This window comes from Trachemys scripta, chromosome 22, assembly GCF_013100865.1.
Source record: "Trachemys scripta elegans isolate TJP31775 chromosome 22, CAS_Tse_1.0, whole genome shotgun sequence".
Taxonomy (NCBI): Eukaryota; Metazoa; Chordata; order Testudines; family Emydidae; genus Trachemys; species Trachemys scripta.
This window is the reverse complement of record NC_048319.1, coordinates 9844452-9865173: the sequence shown is the minus strand read 5'-3', so window position 1 is coordinate 9865173 and position 20722 is coordinate 9844452. Positions and strand designations below refer to the sequence as shown.

The following is a 20722-nucleotide window of genomic DNA, read 5'->3' as shown; positions in this document are numbered from 1 at the left end:
TGGGGTCTGGTTCAAAACGTCATGAGACCACTCACTGCTTCCCCCACCTCCTTTCATTGTTTTTTTTTTAAAACCTCTGTTTCCTTTACCGAGCTACTTGAACTGATTAATAAACTGACCTTCTGTTGCTTTGCGTGTTAGAAGGAGTTTGCAGTTCATATTTATTTGCATTGAGGTTTTCACTGACAAACCATACAGTGCGGGACAGCATGTTTAAAATGCCTCTCCCTCTCTGTGTATATATGTATATATGCCCAGCATAGGAATGAGTTTTAACATGACCTCTATTCAGGACTTTATACTCCAGGCTCGTGTCTTGCATGAGGGAGGAGTTGTTGGAATCTGGGACTGGGAGCCAGGATCTCTGAATTCTATTCACAACACTCTCTCCTACTAAATTGCCTGTAGCCATGTGCAACTCACTCCATCTCTCTTGTGTCTGTGCAAGAAGGGTGGTGACAATGGTGACCTACAGAGCGGGGGCACGGAGAAAAAAAGTGATTCTCAAATCATCATTTGATTGAAAAAAAAAATCTCCCAAAATTCGCAACCAATATTATTTGCAACAGATGATTTGACCAACTCTGCTTAATGCCCAGGGCGGGTGAGGCTTAATTTCATGTTTGTAAAAGACTCTGACATCTTCAGCTGAAAGGTGCTAAAATAATAATAGAGTAAAATGGAGAACAAGACAATTATGCCAACATTGCAAAACTCAAACAGACCTTTATCCAAGCAGTCTAGAAAACACAGTATCCTGTTGGTCTAAACACTTAAATCTTTTTATTATCGTTGGTACAAATGTCTTTTTTTATTTTTTACATTTAGGGCCAACTCTGTTCTCAGTGACGCGGGTGTAAATCCAGAGGAAGCAGAAGGTATTTGATGGGGTACACTCCAAGGCAGCTGAGAGCAGAATTGGGCCGTTGCTGGGGTTTTAAAGACAGAGCACAATGTGTAAAACTACTCATATTCCACCAAGCAAAATGATCTACAGTATTTCTAGACCTAAGAAGGAGCGTTCTGAATAGAAGACACCACTGGTTGGAATTATACTTAGCTTTGCCCTTCTATTTTAATTGAAGAATCCTCAGGCATAACAAACTCCTATCTACCCATTTATTCAGGCCCTAATAAACCCTCATGACCATATTATCTGTGTATAATCTGGGCATAAGATCACGAAAACCATACTTCTTAGGTACTAGCTTGGCTTTACTATTATTATTGTTGTTTGTGTTCCAGTTGCACCTAGAGGCATCAATCAACCTCAAAGCTTTATCGTGCTGGGCCCACACGCAGTGAAGGTCAGTCTTTGCTACAAAGAATTTACAATCTACCTAGCTAAAGGGTGGGGGAAAGGAATAGAACATAACAGGAAACGAAGGGGCGCAGAGGCATCCAGAGATGAAGTGACTTGCTTAAGATTACACAGCCGAGTTTGTAGATTACACAGCCGAGTTCATCTGCAATGAAGGCAGATCTCTTAAGGCCCCGTATAGTTCTTTACCCAAGAGCAGCCTGCCTGCCAGACCAGCTATCTTTAAAAAAAGAAAAAGTTCAGGACCAGATTTCTAAGAGTTCAGGTCCTGACAAATGGGGCCATGTTTTCCAAAAAGCAAAGCTCCCAGTTAGTCACCCAAATAAGGGACAGATTTTCAAAGGTGCTCTGCACCTATTTGGTAGCTCATGCTATTAAAGGGGAAGTCAAATGGGCTGAAGGAGCCCGGAGCAGGGGACCCCATGGGAGGCCCGCTGGGTGCTCTCCAGGCACTACACTTTTTTCTCCACCAATGTCCAGCTGTGGGGATCAGACTGCTGGAAGCATTGGCCTGGGACGATGACAGGCTGGGGATTACGGGTCTGTACGGGGCAGAATCCACCCGGAGCTCCTGCCTTAAGGCTTGAGTGGATGCCATTTGCACATGGCCCCTCTGGTTGAGGGGCTCCTGGTCTTCATTTCCTATATATTTTAACTGAAGCCTGTAGGGAAGGCTTTGGAGTCCCATGCTGCAGCTGGTACTAAAGAGATCCTGGGCAGAGGCAGCCGCATCAGGTCTCACTCTGATACCAGAGCCTTGTCTCTTGGTTCTCTCACTTTCCAAAGGGCAGCCCTTGCAGGTCATGGACTCCTCGTGTCCTGGGCCTTGTTTCTCCTCAGGTACACACGCCTTCCCAGAGCATAATCCCGAAGGGGGCGGGGGCTGATCTCCTTCTGAAAAGATGAGTCCCATCGAAGTCTTGGTCAGTAAATCTTGTTCCTGGCCTGGATTGAGGGGCATTGAGTGAGCCCTGGGTGCTCTGATTTGGCCCATCTTGAAATGCCAGAAGTTGGGCATCAAATGGGGCAAGGAGCTGCTGTAAAATACGTGACGCTGTGAGGAGATTGGGTTCTTCACTTGCCCGCACCGCAGCTTCAGAGCCATCAGCTCTGTCTTCAGGTGCAAGTTCTCTTCCTTCATGGCCATGAGCCTCCTTTCCAGCATCAAGTCATTGAAGCACTTCTTAGCCCTGGAGCGCTTAGCGGCCTCGTTGTTCTTCCTCCTCTTGGTCCAGTAACTGGCATCCTTTTTCTCCGTGGGGGTGAACTCTTGTTTCCGTCTTGTGAAGCTGGCCACAGGCAGCCTCCTCTGGACCCTAATCCCCAGGACGCTGTGGGGAAGAAAGGCAGGATGTGGGAAACACATGAGGTCCTTTTGGGGGGCATCATCTCTCACTGTGCTGTCAGGAGCCAGAGTGGCAGGGTCACGTATCCCCACAGCATGGTCATTTGGATGGGACATGTTCTCGGTTAGAGGAAGCTACAAGGCAAATAGAAGAGGAATGATGAAGAAAACCTAGATTCCATGAACGTCTACTGCCATGATGCTCTGTGTTGACGCACGCACGCAAAAGGAATCCAAATGCACCATAACTATATTATTATTATTTACATATTGTCAACTAGAGCTGTGCAAATACCTGACTTTTATCGGTTCGCTGCCATACAAAAAAATTAAGGGCAAGGGGGGGCGAGCCTTGACCTGAAATGAAAAGTTTGTTCATTTTTTTTGGCATCCCAAGTTCAAAAAGTTGCAGGGGAGGGGCGGGGAACACATTACAGGCAAACATGAAACAAAATATTTCATTTGAGCTTTTAAAATCACTTTTAAAAAAACTGAATTAAAGCACATTTTGAAGCCAAGTCATGCAGAAAAGAAAGAGTGTGTGTCTCCCCCCCCCACCCCTCCCAGAATTCTCTTAGGTGTTTTTCAACTGAATTCGGCAAAACTGACTAAATGGTTCAATTGATCCGAATCTCCATTTTTCGGCAAAAGAAAAAAAAATGCTTTGCCAAAAAATTTAACCAAGCTCTAGTGGCAACAACATGCTAGGTCTGGTACAGGGGTGTGTGCCAACACAATTAATGGCTACCTCAAAGCATTTACAACCTGTCTATTGTACAACACCGCTGAAAGCCTGTGGCCAGAAAGAGGCTGCTAAAAGCAATGCCCTGAAAAGCCCGATGCTGGTAGAAGTTTGCCAGGTCTCAAAGAGGCTGATAAGAGCATGTGCTGCCTTTGGGTGGGGGGAGCCTATATAAGAAAAAGACCCCAAAACCAGGACTGGCCCTATAAAATCGGGACATCTGGTCACCCGAGAGGCAAAAGCTGCATTTTTCATCTTTGCTGTTCTTTTCTCCCCCCTTTTGTGTGTTGTTTTCTAAAGGAAGCAGGATCAGACTGCAATAATCACAGCTCCAGCCCATCTCAACTAACTTCTTCTCTTTTCCCCAAAAGGGACAGTAGTTGCCATCTTTAATACCAGCTAACAGACTGTCAAACAAGGGGATGGGGGCGGGAGTCCTTCTAAAGCAGTGGTTCTCAAACTTCTGTACCGGTGACCCCTTCCACATCGCAAGCCTCTGAGTGTGACCCCCCTAATAAATTAAACACCCTTTTTAATATATTTAACACCATTATAAATGCTGGAGCCAAAGCGGGGTTTGGGGTGGAGGCTGACAGCTCGTGACCCCCCATGTAATAACCTCGTGACCCCCGAGGGGGGTCCTGACCCCAGTTTGAGAACCCCTTTTCTAAAGATACTTTCCAGCTAAAGGGAAAGGGAACAAGGGATGTTGTTGAAATGAAAGCCTTGTTTCATCCTTTACATTTCAAATGCTTTACCTATTGTTTCCCTTCTTTTCTGTATCTTTAATAAAAGGTTAAAAGCATTTTAATGGTGTTTGCCATGGAGGCTGAAGCCCCTGAATACCAGACCTTACTGTCTAATGTCGAACAGTGATTTTGGGCCCCTTTAGTCCATCTAAATCAATACAATCGATACTGTCCCTTTCCCTGTTGTCTCTCATGTTTGCAACTCCTCCCAATTTGGTATCATTTGTGAATTTCATTAGTGTGCTGTCTACTCCCCCTTCCCGATCATCAGTGAAGACGTTAAATAAGGCTGGTCCGAATAGAGAGTCCTTGGAGCACCTCATTAGATGTCTCTCCTCTGTTTCATATGTTGCTTTTCACCATTTCTCTTTGGAGACAGGATAATGTCCTAGATGCTCTGCTCTGGTATTTCCTATCTTGCTATGTTTGCGAGTTTTTAGCTAGTTTTGAGTCCACATCACAGTTTTGCCGTCCTTGTTTCTATTAACGTTGGGTGAGATATAGAATCGTAGAATTAGAAGGGACCTCGAGAGGTCATCTAGTCCAGTCCCCTGCACTCATGGCAGGACTATGTATCAAATGTGTTATTTAACTCCAAATAGTAGATAATGTTTTCACCCCTCAGCTCCTGTTACACTTGCTGCATTCCCCTCTTCCATTGATTTATGAAGCTACCCCAACAAGCATTCAGGTTTGTTTGAAATGGTTATCTTCTTTTTGACTAATTGCAGTTTTCTCCATGGTGTGGGGTTTTTAATCTCATACAGTTGAATTTCTACCAGCTAAATAGCATATTATAATAGCCAGAGAAAATCGATACGATTTGGCACACTCTTATGTATCATCACAAATACACCTCTACCTCGATATAACGCTGTCCTCCGGAGCCAAAAAATCTTACCGCATTATAGGTGAAACCGTGTTATATCGAACTTGTTTTGATCCACCACCACCCCCCGCCCCCGTGGCGCTGCTTTACCACGTTATATCCGAATTTGTGTTATATCGGGTCGCATTATGTCGAGGTAGAGGTGTATAGTCAAACGTTGATTCCTTTGGGAAGTTAAGCCTTGTAGATGCACAAAAATTGTACTGCTTTCACTATACCGGTATAGTACCAGTACCTGTAAAGGAAGGGGCATAAGCTAGTCCACTCTGAGATCCTTTATACCAAAATAGCTACATCATCTCCTCTGTAGTAGGGAGTCAAAAGCCAAAGGAGGAAATTAGAGTGTTAATTTTGAAGCAAATACGTTTCCTAGAAAGCGGAGGCCCAGATACGATTGACAGATGCACACGCACACCGTGCACGTATCGTATCTCATGTTCATTTTTAGGTCCAGGTCATAAAAAGTCCTTCGGGACTGACCCTCATTTGTGACAGTTCCCTTAAAGGATTCCCTCCCCTCTATCCAGAGCAGGGGGGTGTTCATATCGTAGGAACAAGTGACCGGAGGCCTGATTCTCTATCACCCTCCTCCTGGTGCTGTCTTTGACACCAGTGCAAAGAAGGAGCCGCGTGCTACTACTCCGCCGTGGTAGGGCTTTGTGCCCACCTTGCCCTGGTGTCCATGGCGACGGCAGCTTGTTGGGAATTTTCTGAGTTTTCCGTCAGGAAATGTGGCCTGAGGGAATTGAAATGTTCTGCTGCGGGCATGTGTCAGTTGCAGCAAAACGTTTGATGGAAACCTGCGTATCTGCCTGCCCCCGTCCTTGACTCTTGGGCAGCCCGCCTGGTGGGTCATCAGGGTTCCCCAGCTCCGTGGCCTCCCACGCCTCCTCTGATCCAGCCTCCCAGGCTGTCCAGTTCTCAGGGGCCAAGAAGAAAGCCAGGAGGGGAGTTAAGCAGCCTGTCTTCGCACCCAGGCAATACAGTTCCCCAGCTAGCCAGGTCCCTGGGGCTGTCCATCTCTCCAGCTACCTTCCAGAGGGGCAGCAGGGCTCTGGCATTTTTTTTTTTAAACATTCCGTTTCTCTTCCCCCAAAACTTAATGGTTTGAAATCGACCCTCCCGTCGACTGATTCAGAATGAAAATGTGAAATTCTTCGCAGGAGGGAAACTCCGGTTCCCGCCCCGCTCTGCCGGTGCCACAGGGCAGTGGAGAATCAAGCTCTGAAAAGACCAGCGAGGTTGCCCACTCCCTGCCGGTTGAAGGCCGCTCCCTGCAACCTGTTTCTTAACGCCAAGTCTAGTTTTAAACGGTTCGAGCACGGATGCTCCCGTCCCTTCCCCCAGGCTCACACATCTCCCCATTCCAAAACTAGGCCGGGAACTCAGCTGAAATGTCCTGTCGCGGTTTCTTGCTGGTCTACATTTCGCCGTTTGCCAGTAATGTTTGTTACCCCAAGCACCCCCCAACCCCCAGCCTATTCCTCTCCCTCCTTTGTGCATCTATGCTTTAAATACTTACAGACAACTATCGCCTCCCTCTGCCAGAGCCCTTAGTCACATGACAAGCGACATACGGACAGTCTGGACCATAAAGCTAGCCGTGCCGCATGTGCACTGGAAGAAGACAAACATTGGGACAATAGCACGTTGACTTTCCCTAGCGACTCATGTCCGATGACCTCAAAGCATGTTACCAACAGGAAGGCAGCCTGGTAACCCCCCTGGCTAGCTGGCTACCGACTGCAAGGGAGCTACGTGTTATTATGCCCCTTTCCCAAATGGAGAACCGGAGTTGAAGTGACTTGCTCAAGATTATGCAATGAGTCAGTGGCCAAGTGGGGACGAGAACCCAGGAGTCATTCCCCAGAGGCAGAACGACTGACACCACCACCTAGCTCTTAGCTAGCACTTTTCTTCCATAGATCTCAAAGCCCTTTACAAAGGTGGGTCAGCATCATTAACCTCATTTTGCACATGGGGAAACTGAGGCACGGGGGGGGGGAAGTGACTTGGTCACTTTCCTTTAATACCTAGCTCTTATGTAGCAGAAATGGCCATAGGTCCACAAATGGTCTATGACCATTTACAGCAGCTAAGGATCTGCCCTCAGGTCTTTATTTCTGTCTGTCTACACATCTTCCCAAACGCTCCAAACAGGGAGCCGGATCCTGCATTCTTTGCCTTCCCGAGGCCTGCCTCTGAGCCACTTGGGATGCCTGCATGCCAGTTGGAACTGCTGGTGTTCATCAGCTGTGCGAATCAGGACCCCCGTGCGCCCACTGAATGCATGCTCGGGGAGAGCAGCGAATGCAAGACCCAAAGTGAAATAGCCACACTCCAAGGGAGCGTTTCTCCAACACCATCGGCAAATAGATTAACGGCACAGCCACATTTGGTGGGTTTTTTTAAAACACAATTCAAAGAAAAATCCTAAAAGCTGTAACAAGGGAGGATGAAATGGGTTGTTTTCTTTACCTGCAATGCCAGGATGAGTCTCGGTTGAGCAGGTGAAAGGGGTTTTTCAGCCCCTTGGTGTAAAGTTGAAATGAACCACTGTGTGTGTTTAAAAAAAAATCGCCCCCCTGCCAGCCCACGTAGGGAAAAAGGGGCCGCAGCCAATGAGAAAGGATGTTTGGGAAACGAGTGCTGCCTCTGTGGTTTGCACTGCCGCTATATTTCATGTCGCTGTGTCCCTGTTAACACGACACTCATATTAATAACAGGGGGGCGAGAAGAAATTTCCTACCCTTCTACCTAAAAGTCAACCCCCCGCCCCGCCGCCAAAAGCTAAACACCCCCAAGCACGCATCTTAAACAAACTGATCCCCCCACCCCCTTCCTTGACCAATCACCTGAGTTCTGAGTCTTTAAGGTGCCTATTTATTGGTGCAGAGAATATATTTGGGGATATTGTTATTATTTGTAATACAGCAATGCCTAGGAGCACATTATGCTAGGGCTGTTCGAACAGGAAGAGCTGGTCCCTGCCCCAAAGAACTGACACTCTAAATAGACAATGCAGACACGGGGTGGGAGGGGAAATGCAGGGTGCGGGGCATTGATTTGCCCACGGTCACACAGCTGGTCAGTGAAGATTTGGGGACCTGATTCCCAGTCTAGTGCCCAAGCCTATGCCTCTTCCACATGTGTCTATAGGTATCTATGGATCAGTGAAGCCCTACGGGGGTATTCAATGTAAATCCATTAGTCATTAAGTAAACAATGAATTGTTTTTCTCTTTGAGGATTAATACAATTCTAGCAAATGTTTCCCTCCCGGTAACAGAATTCTGTTTGCCCGTGTGGAACTGGTTGTAATAGCAAGGTGCTAGACCAAATCCAACTCCTTATGAGCAACCTAGCCACTGGCTTTCCCGAGGCCCTACAGCTTGGCCTTTCTCCTCTAGCCATGGCGGAAGGGCTCACCTCCAACCAGGCACGCAGTCAGGATCCCCAAATGCTATGATAGCTTTTGGGCTGGAAATGCTCACTGATGCAAAACAGCCCAGCCGCTCACGTCCTCAGCCTCTTAGCCCCATGCTAGGTGCGCCTGGACTCTGGGGAAAGAACACAGCGCGGGGTGACGGCCCTGGGGGTTTTATTCTCTCTGAGACCCTGTGCTTCACCGTATCTGGGACGGGGCGAATTAAGATGTGCCTTGAGTAGAACATGGGTATGTTTGTCCTTTCGGAAGCCCCACATTAGGGATACTAGGGGACTCTGACAACCTTCCTGAGAATTTCCTTAGAAGCAACCTGTGAGTAATACCGATATCAGCTCAGCAGCTGGGGGAGAAGTGAGTGTCGCTGAGTTTCGTTCTGCAGAAGCAGCTGCAGGCTTTATTGAACAAGCTGCAGATCGCCCAGGGAATCGGCAGACCTAACTGGAGTGTAAACCCCTGGGGGGAACACGCAGGGGAGGGGGGGACTTTTAGTTTAATCCCTGCCCCTTTAAGGCCCAAACAGATGCGTTTAGTCATGAGGGAAGGAAAACAAGCCCCTTCCCAGAGCCCCCTTGCCCTTTACAGGCCAGTCCCAGCACGTGCTCCCAGAGGAAACACGAACCATTCGGAGCTCGTTTTCCATAGAAAGATAATCTAGGGCCTTGGTTCTCAAACTTTTGTACGGGTGACCCCTGTCACACAGCAAACCTATGAGTCCCCCCCCCCCCCCCCCCGTTTATAAATTAAAAACATTTTTTAATATTTAACACTCTTATGAATGCTGGAGGCAAAGTGGGGTTTGGGGCAGAGGCTGACTGCTCGCAACCCCCCACGGAATCACCTTGCGACCCCCTGATTGACCCCCAGTTTGAGAATCCCTGATATAGGGCCAGTGCTGCACATTGAGGCCCCAGCGGGAGGGGCTGAGGTTGGAAAGCAAGACCGCCCCACAGTCAGCCCACAGTGGCTGCGCCTGTCCCGTGGGGCTGGGCCCAGCTCTTCTCTCCAGGCTCTGCTATCTGCCATAGGGTCATACCGCCCCTCTGTCACGATGGAGGGGTGGCCAGGCCAAATTTGAGTGAGTGGCGTTGTGACCTGGTGCATGGGGTCCCAGCACCCTCAGCAACCGGGCCCAAACCTGAGGGGCGCTGTGACCCTGTCAACCAGAGCTTAACACCACTCACTCCAATTTTAACAGGTTCGGGGGCCCTCTCAAGCAGGGGGCTGGGGACAAACTTCCCCCCACCCAGGGCAGCCCTGCTTAGAGCAAAGTGTTAAACTGACAGGAGCTGAGCCCGGGAGGCCACAGACTTCAGACAGCGTGTGGAGAGTAAAAGCTGTGCTGAAACCACCACGGCTCACCCTGAGAACTGGCTGCTGGAGACAAAAATAGCCACCAGTCCAGGACAGACAGGAGGTGTGAATCTGTCTGTCTTGCTCTGTAACTGCACCGCCGCTCATGCGGTATCAGATTAATGGTACGATGCAATCTACAGGGGCCAGTGGACTGAGCAGGGAGGGCTCCTGGGTTCTATTCCTGCCTCTGCCACTGATGTTGGGCAGGTCACTGCCTCGTGCCGTGCCTCGGTTTCCCCATCTGTAGCATGATACTCACTGTTGTAAACTGCTTTGGAATCTAGCAGTGCTTTGTGAATGCAAAGTGTTATAAGAGTTCACAGGGATTTTCACGCAGTTGAAGAGGTTCTGGGTTCCAAATCCTCGCAGAGCCACTGGGGCTCCCTTTTCAACCTCCAGTGAGCCACTCACCCCGCTTGTGCCGAGGCCAACCCTGTAAGCACAACAAAATGGACCTTACTGCAAGGCAGATGCTGCTGCAGCTTGTCAGGGAAACGCACAACACAGACACAACGGGACTTACCTTTTGGATGCTTCCATAAAGGAGGCGGTTCAGGAACCAACTTCAAAGCAGCGTTAAAGCCTAAATTCTCTGCCCAAAGGGGCTCACCCCCCGGTGCACTGCTAGCCTGGGAGTGGGTCACATGGAATGCCAGAAGCGGTCGATGCTGCTAAGTTTCTTTTCACCCCCATGGGTTTAGCACCGACACCTCCCTATCACGCAGAGGCTTGCCATACGGATCTGCAAACCACTTGTGAACACATCCGGGCCAGCCCGGCTCACCCTGCCAGCGTGCAGATTGCTACTCAAGAAGCAAAGCCACAGTGATGTACAAAAACAAAATGCAATCTCCTGACCCCTTGAAATCTCGGTGGCCCTGGAGGATCACTCACACTTTGGACCTGGGAAGAAATAATAGGTATCCCATTGCTTCAGTGATAGGAAGAAAGCTGCACCTTAGGGCTTAAATACTCAATGCTCATGCTGTGGTGATGGGTACTATAAAGGAGCCTGGATATCTAGATAGATAGATCTAATGGTTTCCTGTGTCGGTGAGTTCCACAGATCAACTTTCTGCTATGTGAAGGGATGTGTTTCCTTTTCTGTCTTCTAAATTTACTTCCCCTTCAATGTCCTTGAGTTACTCATGTTCCCATGGCAAGCCCATTGGGGACAGGAGGGATGGCTGGTTATAAAAGGAGGAACCCCGGCACCTAGAACTGTACATAATTCTCTCTAAGCCAGTTGGTGAATGATGGGTATCTAGCAGGCCGTGGTCCTTCTCCTTCTATGTGCTGGAGGCTGGGGGTAAAGTTCCCCAGCTGTCTCATTCAGCTTCTCTGAACTATGGGGAAGAGACGTTATCTAGTGGTCAAAGCACAAGACTGGACAATGGTGCTCTTCCCAGCCCTGCCACTGGGTGGTGCTGATGGCCTGGGATATACAGGAGGTCAGACTGGCTGGTCCCTTCTGGCCTTACACTTTATGACTGTCTCTGTGCCTCAGTTTCTCCATATGTAAATGGAGACAAAAATAATACTGACCTACCTCAGTGAGCAGGGTGTGAGGTTCGAAGAGCCCTGGTGTGGTACGATGGATGGTGCTAGAGGACAAAGCACTGTGTGACTATATATCTCCCGGGACCGTCCGAGCAAGATGGGTTGGGAGGAGAGGGTTTGTGCTAAACACACCTGACCTAGTAGATCAGCCAGTGGTTTGGCTGCACTAATGTCTCCAAGTTCCTGACCCCAACAGGGACAGAGACATGGCAGGGGTTCCAACAGGCCTCTACCCACAACAATAGCTTCTGCTTCGGCGGCGTGACTCCAGCCAGAGCGGGTGGAGATGACAAATGACAAACCATCCTGGAGACTGCCTCATTCCTAACTCACAAGGGAGGCCCCATGACATCATCCCCCCAGTGTCGAGTTTCCCCCTTCCCCCGTAGCGACTGCTGACGTTTCTGTGAAGCCCCCGGCCGGTTTTTCAGAAGGGCCCTGCCTTCTGTCATCTTGGCCATGCCCTTTGCTTGGGGTTCCCGGGGAACCCCACCTGGACCTGCACCTGGATCCCCACCCCACTGAGCCCCACTCCCCCAGCATCTAGACCCCCCCCACTGATCCCCCCACACCCAGACACCCCACCGTTGAGCCCCGACCACCTTCACCTGGACCCCTGCAGAGTCCCATTACCATTGCACCCAGAAACCCCCAACAAGCCCCTGTGCATCCAGATCCCCCCACCCCCGGATCCCCCACTGAGCCACCCGCACCCAGATTGCCCCACACAGAACCCTCTCAACCCACACCTGGACCCCTCCACACTTGGATCCTGCCTTGCTGAGCCTGCCTGCCCACACCTGGTGCACCTGGCCCAGAGGGGCAGGGCCCTGGGGGGTTTCTGGGGCAGGCCCAGTTCTTGCGCTGTGTCAGGGTTGGGTGCAGCCTCACCGCTGAGCCCATATCCCAGAGGGGGAGCTGCACAGTGATCTCCCACCTCTGTGCAGGCAATGGCCTGTGCTCCCCACTGCCACGCTGGGGCCTCCACATTTATTTGACAAATAAAATTTGCAGCATTTTAAAATATTGTGCGCAGAATTTTTAAGTTTTTGGCGCAGAATGCCCTCAGGCCGAGCTCATTCCTGCACTCGGAGGCAGAAGGAGCTAAGCTGCCTACGCACCTGGCGTCACTCCAGCCCCTGTAAATTTCCTGAGGCTGCTTCTGAGTCAGGCGAGCGGGCCGCTCATTACACGTTCAGTTCAATCCACTGACCCCTGCCCAGGTAACCATATGGGGCATGCTGGGCGGGAGAGCCAGAGCTATGGCAGGCTCCGTTCCAGGGGTTGTGTGGCCTTCCCGTCAGACCCCAGCCTACCCAGACAACAGCTCTGCCCTGCCCTGGGCTCTAGCTGTCGCTTTCACCTCTTGGACAGAGCACCCTGGCTGGGCTACGGCTGGGCCGGGCCAGGAGATGGTGAGAGATAAGCTTCCCATCTCCCTGCCTGGTACAGCTCTGAGCTTCTGTTTCCTCTGCTCCCCACGCCCACCCTGCGCACACCGCAGTCTCTTGGCTGTCTCTTGACAAGGAAGGACAAGGCTGTGGACCCTGCTGCAAGATTGGGGACACACACACACACACACACCAGTGGCATCCCTGACTGCACGGGTCTCATGTGGGCAGGCCTGGGAGTAGATTGTTCTCTGCAGAGTCCATGAGAAACCAAGGCAGTGATAATTCAGTCATAAATACTTGGCCCTTAACACTCCCCCACACACCTGAAGATCTCAAAGCGCCTGGTGCATGTCACAAAATACACATACGTGCTCCACTGGTGAGGCGATATCACTGCCTGCATTTGACAGATGGGGAAACTGAGGCCCAGACTGGTCAAGTGACTCCCTGAGTCAGGGACAGAGCTGGGGAGAGGCTCCAGGTCCCTACCGCCTTAGGTCTGTGCTCTAACCACCCTTTCCCTCTCGTGTCTCCTGTCTGCCTGCCTTCCCCAGCATTGCGTTCTCTCCTCCCCCGCAGGGGAAGCGGCCACGGTACCTGTGAGGTTACTGACAGAGTTTCAGCCATTTCCTGTCCTGTCCTGGAGAGGGGTTGGTGGGATGCTTGTGGTTAGTGCAGCATTTCTCACGTAGACTGGCCTCTCCAGCTGGGAAACTTTAACTGCGTCTGCTGCCTGGGGGCGGCTCAGACAGATGCTGGGGGAGGCAAGGCCATTTATTTTTTCCTGTTTCATTGTTTTCATGTCAGACTCAAAGGCTCAACTGCTCCTGACGGCGGGCCCCACCAATGCTGGCCTTCCACCTCCATACGTCCCAAAGCAGCGAGTGATTTGGGGCAGCCAAGCTGAGACGCGAATGTTGCCTGATTTTTCACAAGGTGCTGACTGAATGGCCACCCTCTGGCACTCCAAACCACTACCCCTTTCTGGAAACGCAGGCCTTTGGGCCCAGTGCTCCATCAGGCCCTGCGGAGCCGCCCTGCCCGTCTCCGACACCGGAGCCTGTGCTGCCACCCGCGAGGGAGATTCAGCGCCTTGATTTAACCCAGCCCCAGGGCAGGCTGGGCTGCTGCCAAGGAGTAGCAGGGAGAGTGTGCGGGGAGGCGACGGGGGAAGCCTGCCTTAGCGTAGGGCGGTTTTTTCGATTTTTTAAAAAACAATTGTTTCAAGCGAGCTCTTTCTCCAGCTCCATTTCCAACGCTCCCCGCCCCCGGCCCTGCACGGGATTGCGCCTGAAAGTTCCTTCTTGCGCCACTGAACAGCTGACCCTCCTCCGAGTCCCCCGTCTCCCCCACGGCTGGCCCTCTGCCCAATGGCGCCACGCACAGGGGCGGCTCTAGCATTTTTGCCACCCCAAGCACGGCAGGCAGGCTGCCTTCGGCGGCATGTCTGCGGGAGGTCCGCCGGTCCCGCGGCTTCGGCGTACCCGCCGCCAAATTGCTGCTGAATCCGTGGGACCAGCAGACCTCCCGCAGGCGCGCCGCCGAAGGCTGCCTGACTGCCGCCCTCGCAGGGATCGGCAGGCTGCCCCCCACGGCTTGCCGCCCCAGGCACGCACTTGGAGCGCTGGTGCCTGGAGCCGCTGCTGGCCACGCGACTCCACTATGGCTGGTGGATGGTACAAAAGCACTGGGCAGCCCCCCCAGCCGAAACTGCTGGCTCTGATGTGGTGCCCTTGATGGGTGTGATTAGAGCCAGAGGCTAGCTAGCTCCAGAACTGGAGCACTGAAGTCATGGCAGGTGGGGTGACCAGATGTCCTGATTTTATAGGGCCAGTCCCAGTATTCGGGTCTTTGTCTTATACAGGCTCTTGTTGCACCACCACCTCCCGTCCCGATTTTTCACACTCTCTGGTCACCCTAATGGCTGCAGATGCTTCAGTACAGGCTGTCCTGGGACCCTGGGGGTTAGCTCGCGCTGAAGTGCACCCTGCTGCAGTTGCAGGACCTGAGCTGGCTACATTACAGCAAGCTCAGGGGATGTCTACTCAAACGACAATCTCACCCTGTGATTCCAGTACAGACATACCCACAGTAACCCTAACACTAAATAATCAGTCGGCCTTTGATGGTGAGGGATTGTCAAAGGAGGTGCGAAGACATGGGGCTGAAATGACACAGAGGAAACCAGCCACCCCGCTAGAAGCCCATTTTATTATGACGAGCAGACTAGCGCTCCCTGAACTTTAAACTTCGCCAGGCCTCCTTGAGGTCTGAATGAGTCAGCAAGGCTCTAGAGCTCTGTGATGCTACCGGCTGAATGGGGGCTGGCCGGACGTCTCGCGCCTGACAGGCTGCTGGAAGGATCCGAAGGCAAGGCCAGTAGCAAGGTGAGAACAGCTGCCAAGGTTTGCAGGAGTTGAATAGTCTGAGATGGGTCCCAGGGTAAAAACGAGCCTAGTTTATTTATAGGGTCAGCGGATCTCCAAGCTGAGAAAGAGCAACACTGGTCATGGTGGGGAGCGTCAGGGCAGGGGCCGGAGGTGAGCACGGGGAGCTAAGGGTTTAGCTGGTGGGAAAAGGTTTCCCAGGCCTGGCCGCAGATGCTCTGGCCAGCCCTGGTGGAGGTGCTCGCCCTGCAGAGGCGGTGGCAGGCACGGGGGAGTGGGCTCCCGGACAGTTCCCACCCCTCCCACTGAAAGGGAGCATTTCCCCGGCGCCCAACTCCCAGTGCTGCTAGCAGGTGTGGAAGGAGCAGGTGTGGAAGTGGCCAGCAGCTCATCCCCCACCCTGCCCAGCCAGGCTCCTTTGGGGCAGACAGCAGCTCATTCGGTGCTCTAGGAGTGCAATATGCTAGCTGCCTCCTGCCCAGCTGTGGTTCCCTGTCCTCTGCCCCCCACCCATTCACTGGAACGGCCATAATCAGCCCACTGGCAAATCGGGGGAGTTAGGAGACATGCCGTGTGCTGCTGGAGGCGGGAGCCAAGGTGGGGAACCCCGGCATGAGTGCCGAGAGTCGGGGACGGTGCTTTGGAGGTGTGCAGGAGGGGGCTGCCGTACTGTTCTGCCCAGTCCCCCAGGCGGGACAAGCAAAGGCTGCAAATCACGGCCGAGAGATTGAACTATGACTGAGTTCCCTTGGGAGCCTCCCGTGCCGCGCCAGTCCCGCCAGCACCGTTCTTTCCAAAGGGCTCAGTTCTGTGACTCCCCAAGAAGCACCAGCAGGAGAAACCAAACCCAAACTAGCCGGGGCATCTCCAGCACCCTTCCCGAAAGACCAAGACTAGAGAGCGCCCGGGCCGAGGACTCCTCTGGGCCCAGAGAGGAAGACTCAGGGGCAAGCTGCTTTCGCATTGTCCTCCTCCTCCATCTCCTCTGGCCCCTTTTCTGTCTTGGCGGCGATACTGTAGTAATAGGAACGGATGATGGTTTCCACCGCTGCAAACCCTGGGCGATCTTCCCACCTGGAAGAGAAAGGAGGCACTGAAGAAGGATCAGCAAGAAGGACCAGAACGGGTTGACCAAAGCAAACGGGCTAGGATGCGGGGGACAGCCCAGGCGCGCCCCGAGGATGCACCTGCTCAGGACGCCTGACGCCCTAACCAGCCAGCCAGGCTGCCTCACGGCCTGCCCTGCCTGATTGGCTGGGGAAGCCAGCAGGCCGGTTCTTAAACCTAGCAGCAGCTCGCTGGCTGCTCAACGCCCATGGACTCTGCCTCCCTGTGCTCGTCGCTGCAAGCCCTGCTCCTGCTCTGCTCCTCCACAGCTCCAGCCCAGACCCTGTCCTGCACCCTGCCTTGTTCCCGTCCTGTTCCAGCCTCGCTCCTGCCTCAGAACCAGCCCTGCTCCTAAGTTCCCTGACGCTGGTAATCCAGCTCCGACCCTCGGTTCTGCGTCAACCCTTGGTGCTGGCATTGGGCTCTGACTGTCTCACCCCTGGGCTCTGGCATTCAGACTCCGACCACTAGGCCTGACTGCCTACGAGTCTGACCCAGTCCGCTGACAGTGGGGCAGAGGGAGCAGGGGATGTGGGAAGATTTCCTGGCACCATGTTTGCACCGGGGCTTGAGAGGAGAGTTCGGCCACCGTGGTCTATTCATTGTTGGCCTCTCTCCTGAGTCTGCAGGTAAGGAAACCAGTTGTGCTATCGGGTCTGGGATGTGGACCCTGCACTGAGCAGGCAGATGCCTGTCACTTCTGACCTGGGCTGGACTCAGCTCAGCGACAGGCTCTGTGTCCCGTGCCAGGAGCCATCCAGCAGCACCCCAAGAAGAACCTAGGACTTGGCCCAAGCTGCAGAGGTTGGCTGAGTGGGAAAGACACTGCTGGACTGTGGGAAGGCACTGACCGCTTTGGCTGTGAGCATTGATTCTGCAACGTTGCCAGGCTACTGGGAAAGGGACCCTCAGGGGTAGGGGTGCCCGCCCTGGGAGTTACCACCCCTGCTGCTTAGCACCCCGGTAAGAAAGACCAACAAGGCCAGTAACTGAACAGACCAGGCAGAGCTGAGCGAAGGGACCCTCCTTCACATGTCAGTGGCAAAGGGAGGAGCCCTTCCAATTGCCCGGAAACCCCAGGGGGAGCAGAGAGGTGAGTCACCCAGAGGGGCTCGCCCTGAGGAGCTGCTATGTTAAATCTAGAGTCGCCCAAGCCTGTTTTGCTTTGCGTTGTGGTACCTAATGACTGATCACCTAAATCCCTGTCACAACCCTCCGGCTCTTGTCAGTTTCATTTAGGGTCATCCCCATGCACCTGCTGACCACAGATGCTGCAGCCTGGCAGGGTGGCCTCCTTGGAGAGGCTGAGACACTTTCCAAGACAGAGGGGCTCTGACCTCCTCCAGGGGAACTGCAGGCCAGGGGAGGGGAAGGAAGAAAAAGAAATAAGCACGTCACTCATCACAGACCCTGCAGCCCAAGCCAGAGGGAGACACCCCCACACACACACACCCGCCACCCTCATGCAGACAATGTGCCCAGTCCCAAGGGGGCCTGCTCCAGAGATTAGCTGGGGAAAGCCTTACTTGTAGGTCCAACACTGCAGCATCAGCTTGTACATCTCTGCCGGGCACTCTGCTGGGCACTCCATGCGCTTCCCTTGCTCTATGAAACTGATCACCTCGGGGCCTTTCATTTTCTAGGGTGAGTAGGGAAGTGTGTTAATGACCCTGCCCTCCCCACCAAGCATGGGAGCTGATGGGACAGCTGAGAGAGGGCAGGTAAGACACGCCCCCGCCCGGGGGGCCCTTTGCACTGAGTCTGTAAGGAGCTAATGGCACTGGGCATGGCCCACCTCCTGGGATGATGCTGTCGGTAATCACAGCACCTTGCATTAGTATCTCACACCTGCCCTAGTGCAGGTCTGACCTCGTAACCAGGCCAGCACACTGCTTTTTGGCAGTGTAGGGGGGACCCCCTCACCATGACTGGGTGATAAGTTTGGCTGGCCTCCTTCTCCCTGCCCCAGAGTTCATTGCCCCGCGTACAGCTCTGTCCGCCTGCCCTCTGGGTGCTCTCTCTACTACGGGACTGCTCCCCGGCTCTTTGCGGGATGCATTGAGACAGCGGGGCTGGGATGGGAGCACAAACTCCACTGGGACGGCCGAGGAGCCGCCCTTGGTGAGTAAAGCGGACTCTGATCCGGCAGAGCGCCCTCGCGCTGCTCACCTTGTACGGTTTCTGCCCGTAGGTGAAGGCCTCCCACATGGTCACACCATAACTCCACACATCACTCTTGCTGGAGAACTTGTGGTACAGGATACACTCTGGCGCGTACCATTTCAGGGGCCACTTTCCAGCCGTCCTGGCCTGAAGCAAAGAGATGGAAAGAAGGGGGTAGCTTACCCAGCAAGAGTCTGACACACTCCCATGCCCTGAGCCGGAGCCCCTTGTCCTGGGTCTGCCTTGCCGTATCGGTCGGTCCAATGAGCTCAAGACCTCTCGAGTGAGAGTTCACTGCCAAAGGCAGATTCAAAGGGCCTAACTCCAAACCCTGGATCCAAGCAACCCCAACAGGTCAGGGAAGCAGTGGGTCACGACCGGAACCAATATCCAATTTATAGAATAGAATCTCAGGGTTGGAAGGGACCTCAGAAGGTCATCTAATCCAATCCCCTGCACAAAGCAGGACCAACCCCAACTAAATCATCCCAGCCAGGGCTTTGTCAAGCCTGACCTTAAAAACCTCCAAGGAAGGAGATTCCACCACCTCCCTAGGTAACCCATTTCAGTGCTTCACCACCCTCCTAGTGAAATAGTTTTTCCTAATATCCAACCTAGACCTTCCCCACTGCAACTTGAGACCATTGCTCCTTGTTTTGTCATCTGCCACCACTGAGAACAGCCGAGCTCCATCCTCTTTGGAACCCCCTGTCAGGTAGTTGAAGGCTGCTATCAATTTATGAGCTGGCCCCTATCACTATACTGGGATGAACCAAAAGCCCAGGTCTGAAAACCCCTGCACTTTGAGCTGTTTGAATCCGGATCGGAGTCCAAATGGTGCACTGAGTCCATCGCTAATTCAAAGCTGAGTTATCGGAGCAGGGTCCTTCGAGCAACCTCCTTTCTGGCTCTCCAGGGGGTAAGTCTGCCTCAGTGTCATATGGGGAGAGGGCCCCGTTTGCCAGAATGGCTGGAGGATGAAAGTAACAGGAAGTTCTGTCCCTGTCTGAAACGGAGCCTGGGATCAGCCCATCCTCCATGTGACTAATGAGCTGTTTACAGAGCCCCGGGGTGTCCTCTGGGGCCCCTGAATGCAGAATCCAATCCAGATCTGTATTTCCCCCAGAAGGCACGCTCTGGAGGCGGCGTTCCAGCCAGGAGCTATGCCTGTTCTTGATCCATAATGCCCATCTCAGGGCGGGCGGAACAACAGCTCATTCAGAGCACAGGGTCTCCTGCGCGGCCTCTTGGACGCCCTCCAGATTCTGTGGTGTCACCTGGCAGATGCCTGTGCCACTAGGTTAAAAACACGACACAACACACCCAGGCTGGGAAATGAAACTGGGACCTGAGCTGTGTCTGAAGCGATAACTGAGCGAATGGTGCCACCGTGTGGCAGCCACACCTGGCTACGTTGGCAATTGTTATTTACTATCTCTAGTGTGGGATCACCTGGGGGCCCCCCTTGGGGAATGGGTCTCCTTGTGCTGGGCATTACAGAGACACAGAACAGAAAGCTGGTCCCTGCCCTGACGAGCTTCCATCTACTCAGCATCGCTCCTTCTTCCGCTCGCTCTCTGGCTTCTCTGCTTCGCTCCTCCCTTCTCCAGCAGCTCCACATGGCTGCAGTGAAAATAACCTTCTCCCACAACTCCACCCATCTCCCACCATCCCTGCCCCCCCTTCGGTTCCCTCCTCCCTTTGTCCATGAGTATTTCGAGCCCCTTGTCACCCTCAAGGCTCAGCAGAGCTCCCGGCTGCCAGCATCTCCACTCTTGTTTCTTACTTCACCCTCCCCCAGCCTCTCCTGCTACATACCTAGCACCCCCCCACACCTCTTTCAGATCCCTTCACAGACCTCTCCTCTGCTGTGTGTCTTTCCTCTCCAGCATTATGCATCTTCATTCTTACCCCTGATCCTTAGCCTTCCATTGTACCCGTCTGTGTCGAATTGTACGTTCCTTGGGGCAGAGACCGGCTTTCTGAATGTTTGCAAAGCCCCTTGTACAGCTATGGCATTATATAAACAGCAGGCATGATAAGAACTTGGGGTGATCACAAGGCAGAGCTCCTGGGAATGGCTCTAGGTCTCAGCAGCAAGCCAGAAAGGTTCAGGTCACAGGGTGTTCTGGGTGAGCGTCCCAATGGCACGCATGTGAGATGCGTGCCTGGCTTCCGTTAACAGGTGGAGCGAAGGGCACGGACTCCATCGGGGCTGACTCTGTAGATATGCCCCGGCCCGTGATTCCTCTGCTGTGCTTCCAC

General features: G+C 52.9%; 2 protein-coding genes across 3 annotated transcripts in view; both read right to left on the bottom strand.

Annotated features, from left to right (window-relative positions):
• Nucleotides 1–833: 833 nt before the first annotated feature.
• LOC117869089 lies at nucleotides 834–10386 on the bottom strand. The gene is made up of 3 exons (XM_034755593.1): nucleotides 10370–10386; nucleotides 10106–10279; nucleotides 834–2652 (listed from the first exon to the last, which is right to left on the bottom strand). The coding sequence occupies exons 1-3, from the start codon at nucleotides 10384–10386 to the stop codon at nucleotides 1659–1661; spliced, it is 1185 nt and encodes a 394-aa protein (XP_034611484.1). The 3' UTR covers nucleotides 834–1658.
• Nucleotides 10387–15017: 4631 nt separating this feature from the next.
• LOC117868896 (tyrosine-protein kinase ZAP-70) overlaps nucleotides 15018–20722 on the bottom strand; it is a 46796-nt gene continuing 41091 nt past the window's right edge. For both annotated transcript variants that reach the window (XM_034755273.1, XM_034755272.1), the window contains exons 11-13: nucleotides 18464–18604; nucleotides 17821–17933; nucleotides 15018–16261 (exon numbers count right to left, since the gene is read on the bottom strand). In XM_034755273.1, the coding sequence (XP_034611164.1) occupies nucleotides 16129–16261; nucleotides 17821–17933; nucleotides 18464–18604 (387 nt within the window). In that variant the 3' untranslated portion in view covers nucleotides 15018–16128. The remainder of the gene's footprint in view (nucleotides 16262–17820; nucleotides 17934–18463; nucleotides 18605–20722) is intronic.

Excerpts from the sequence above, each read along its gene's own strand:
- LOC117869089 (XM_034755593.1), bottom strand. Across the intron at positions 2,653-10,105 it reads TTCCAAAGCAGTTTACAACA|CGTCCTGGGGATTAGGGTCC; the intron begins GTGAGTATCATG and ends TCTTCCCCACAG.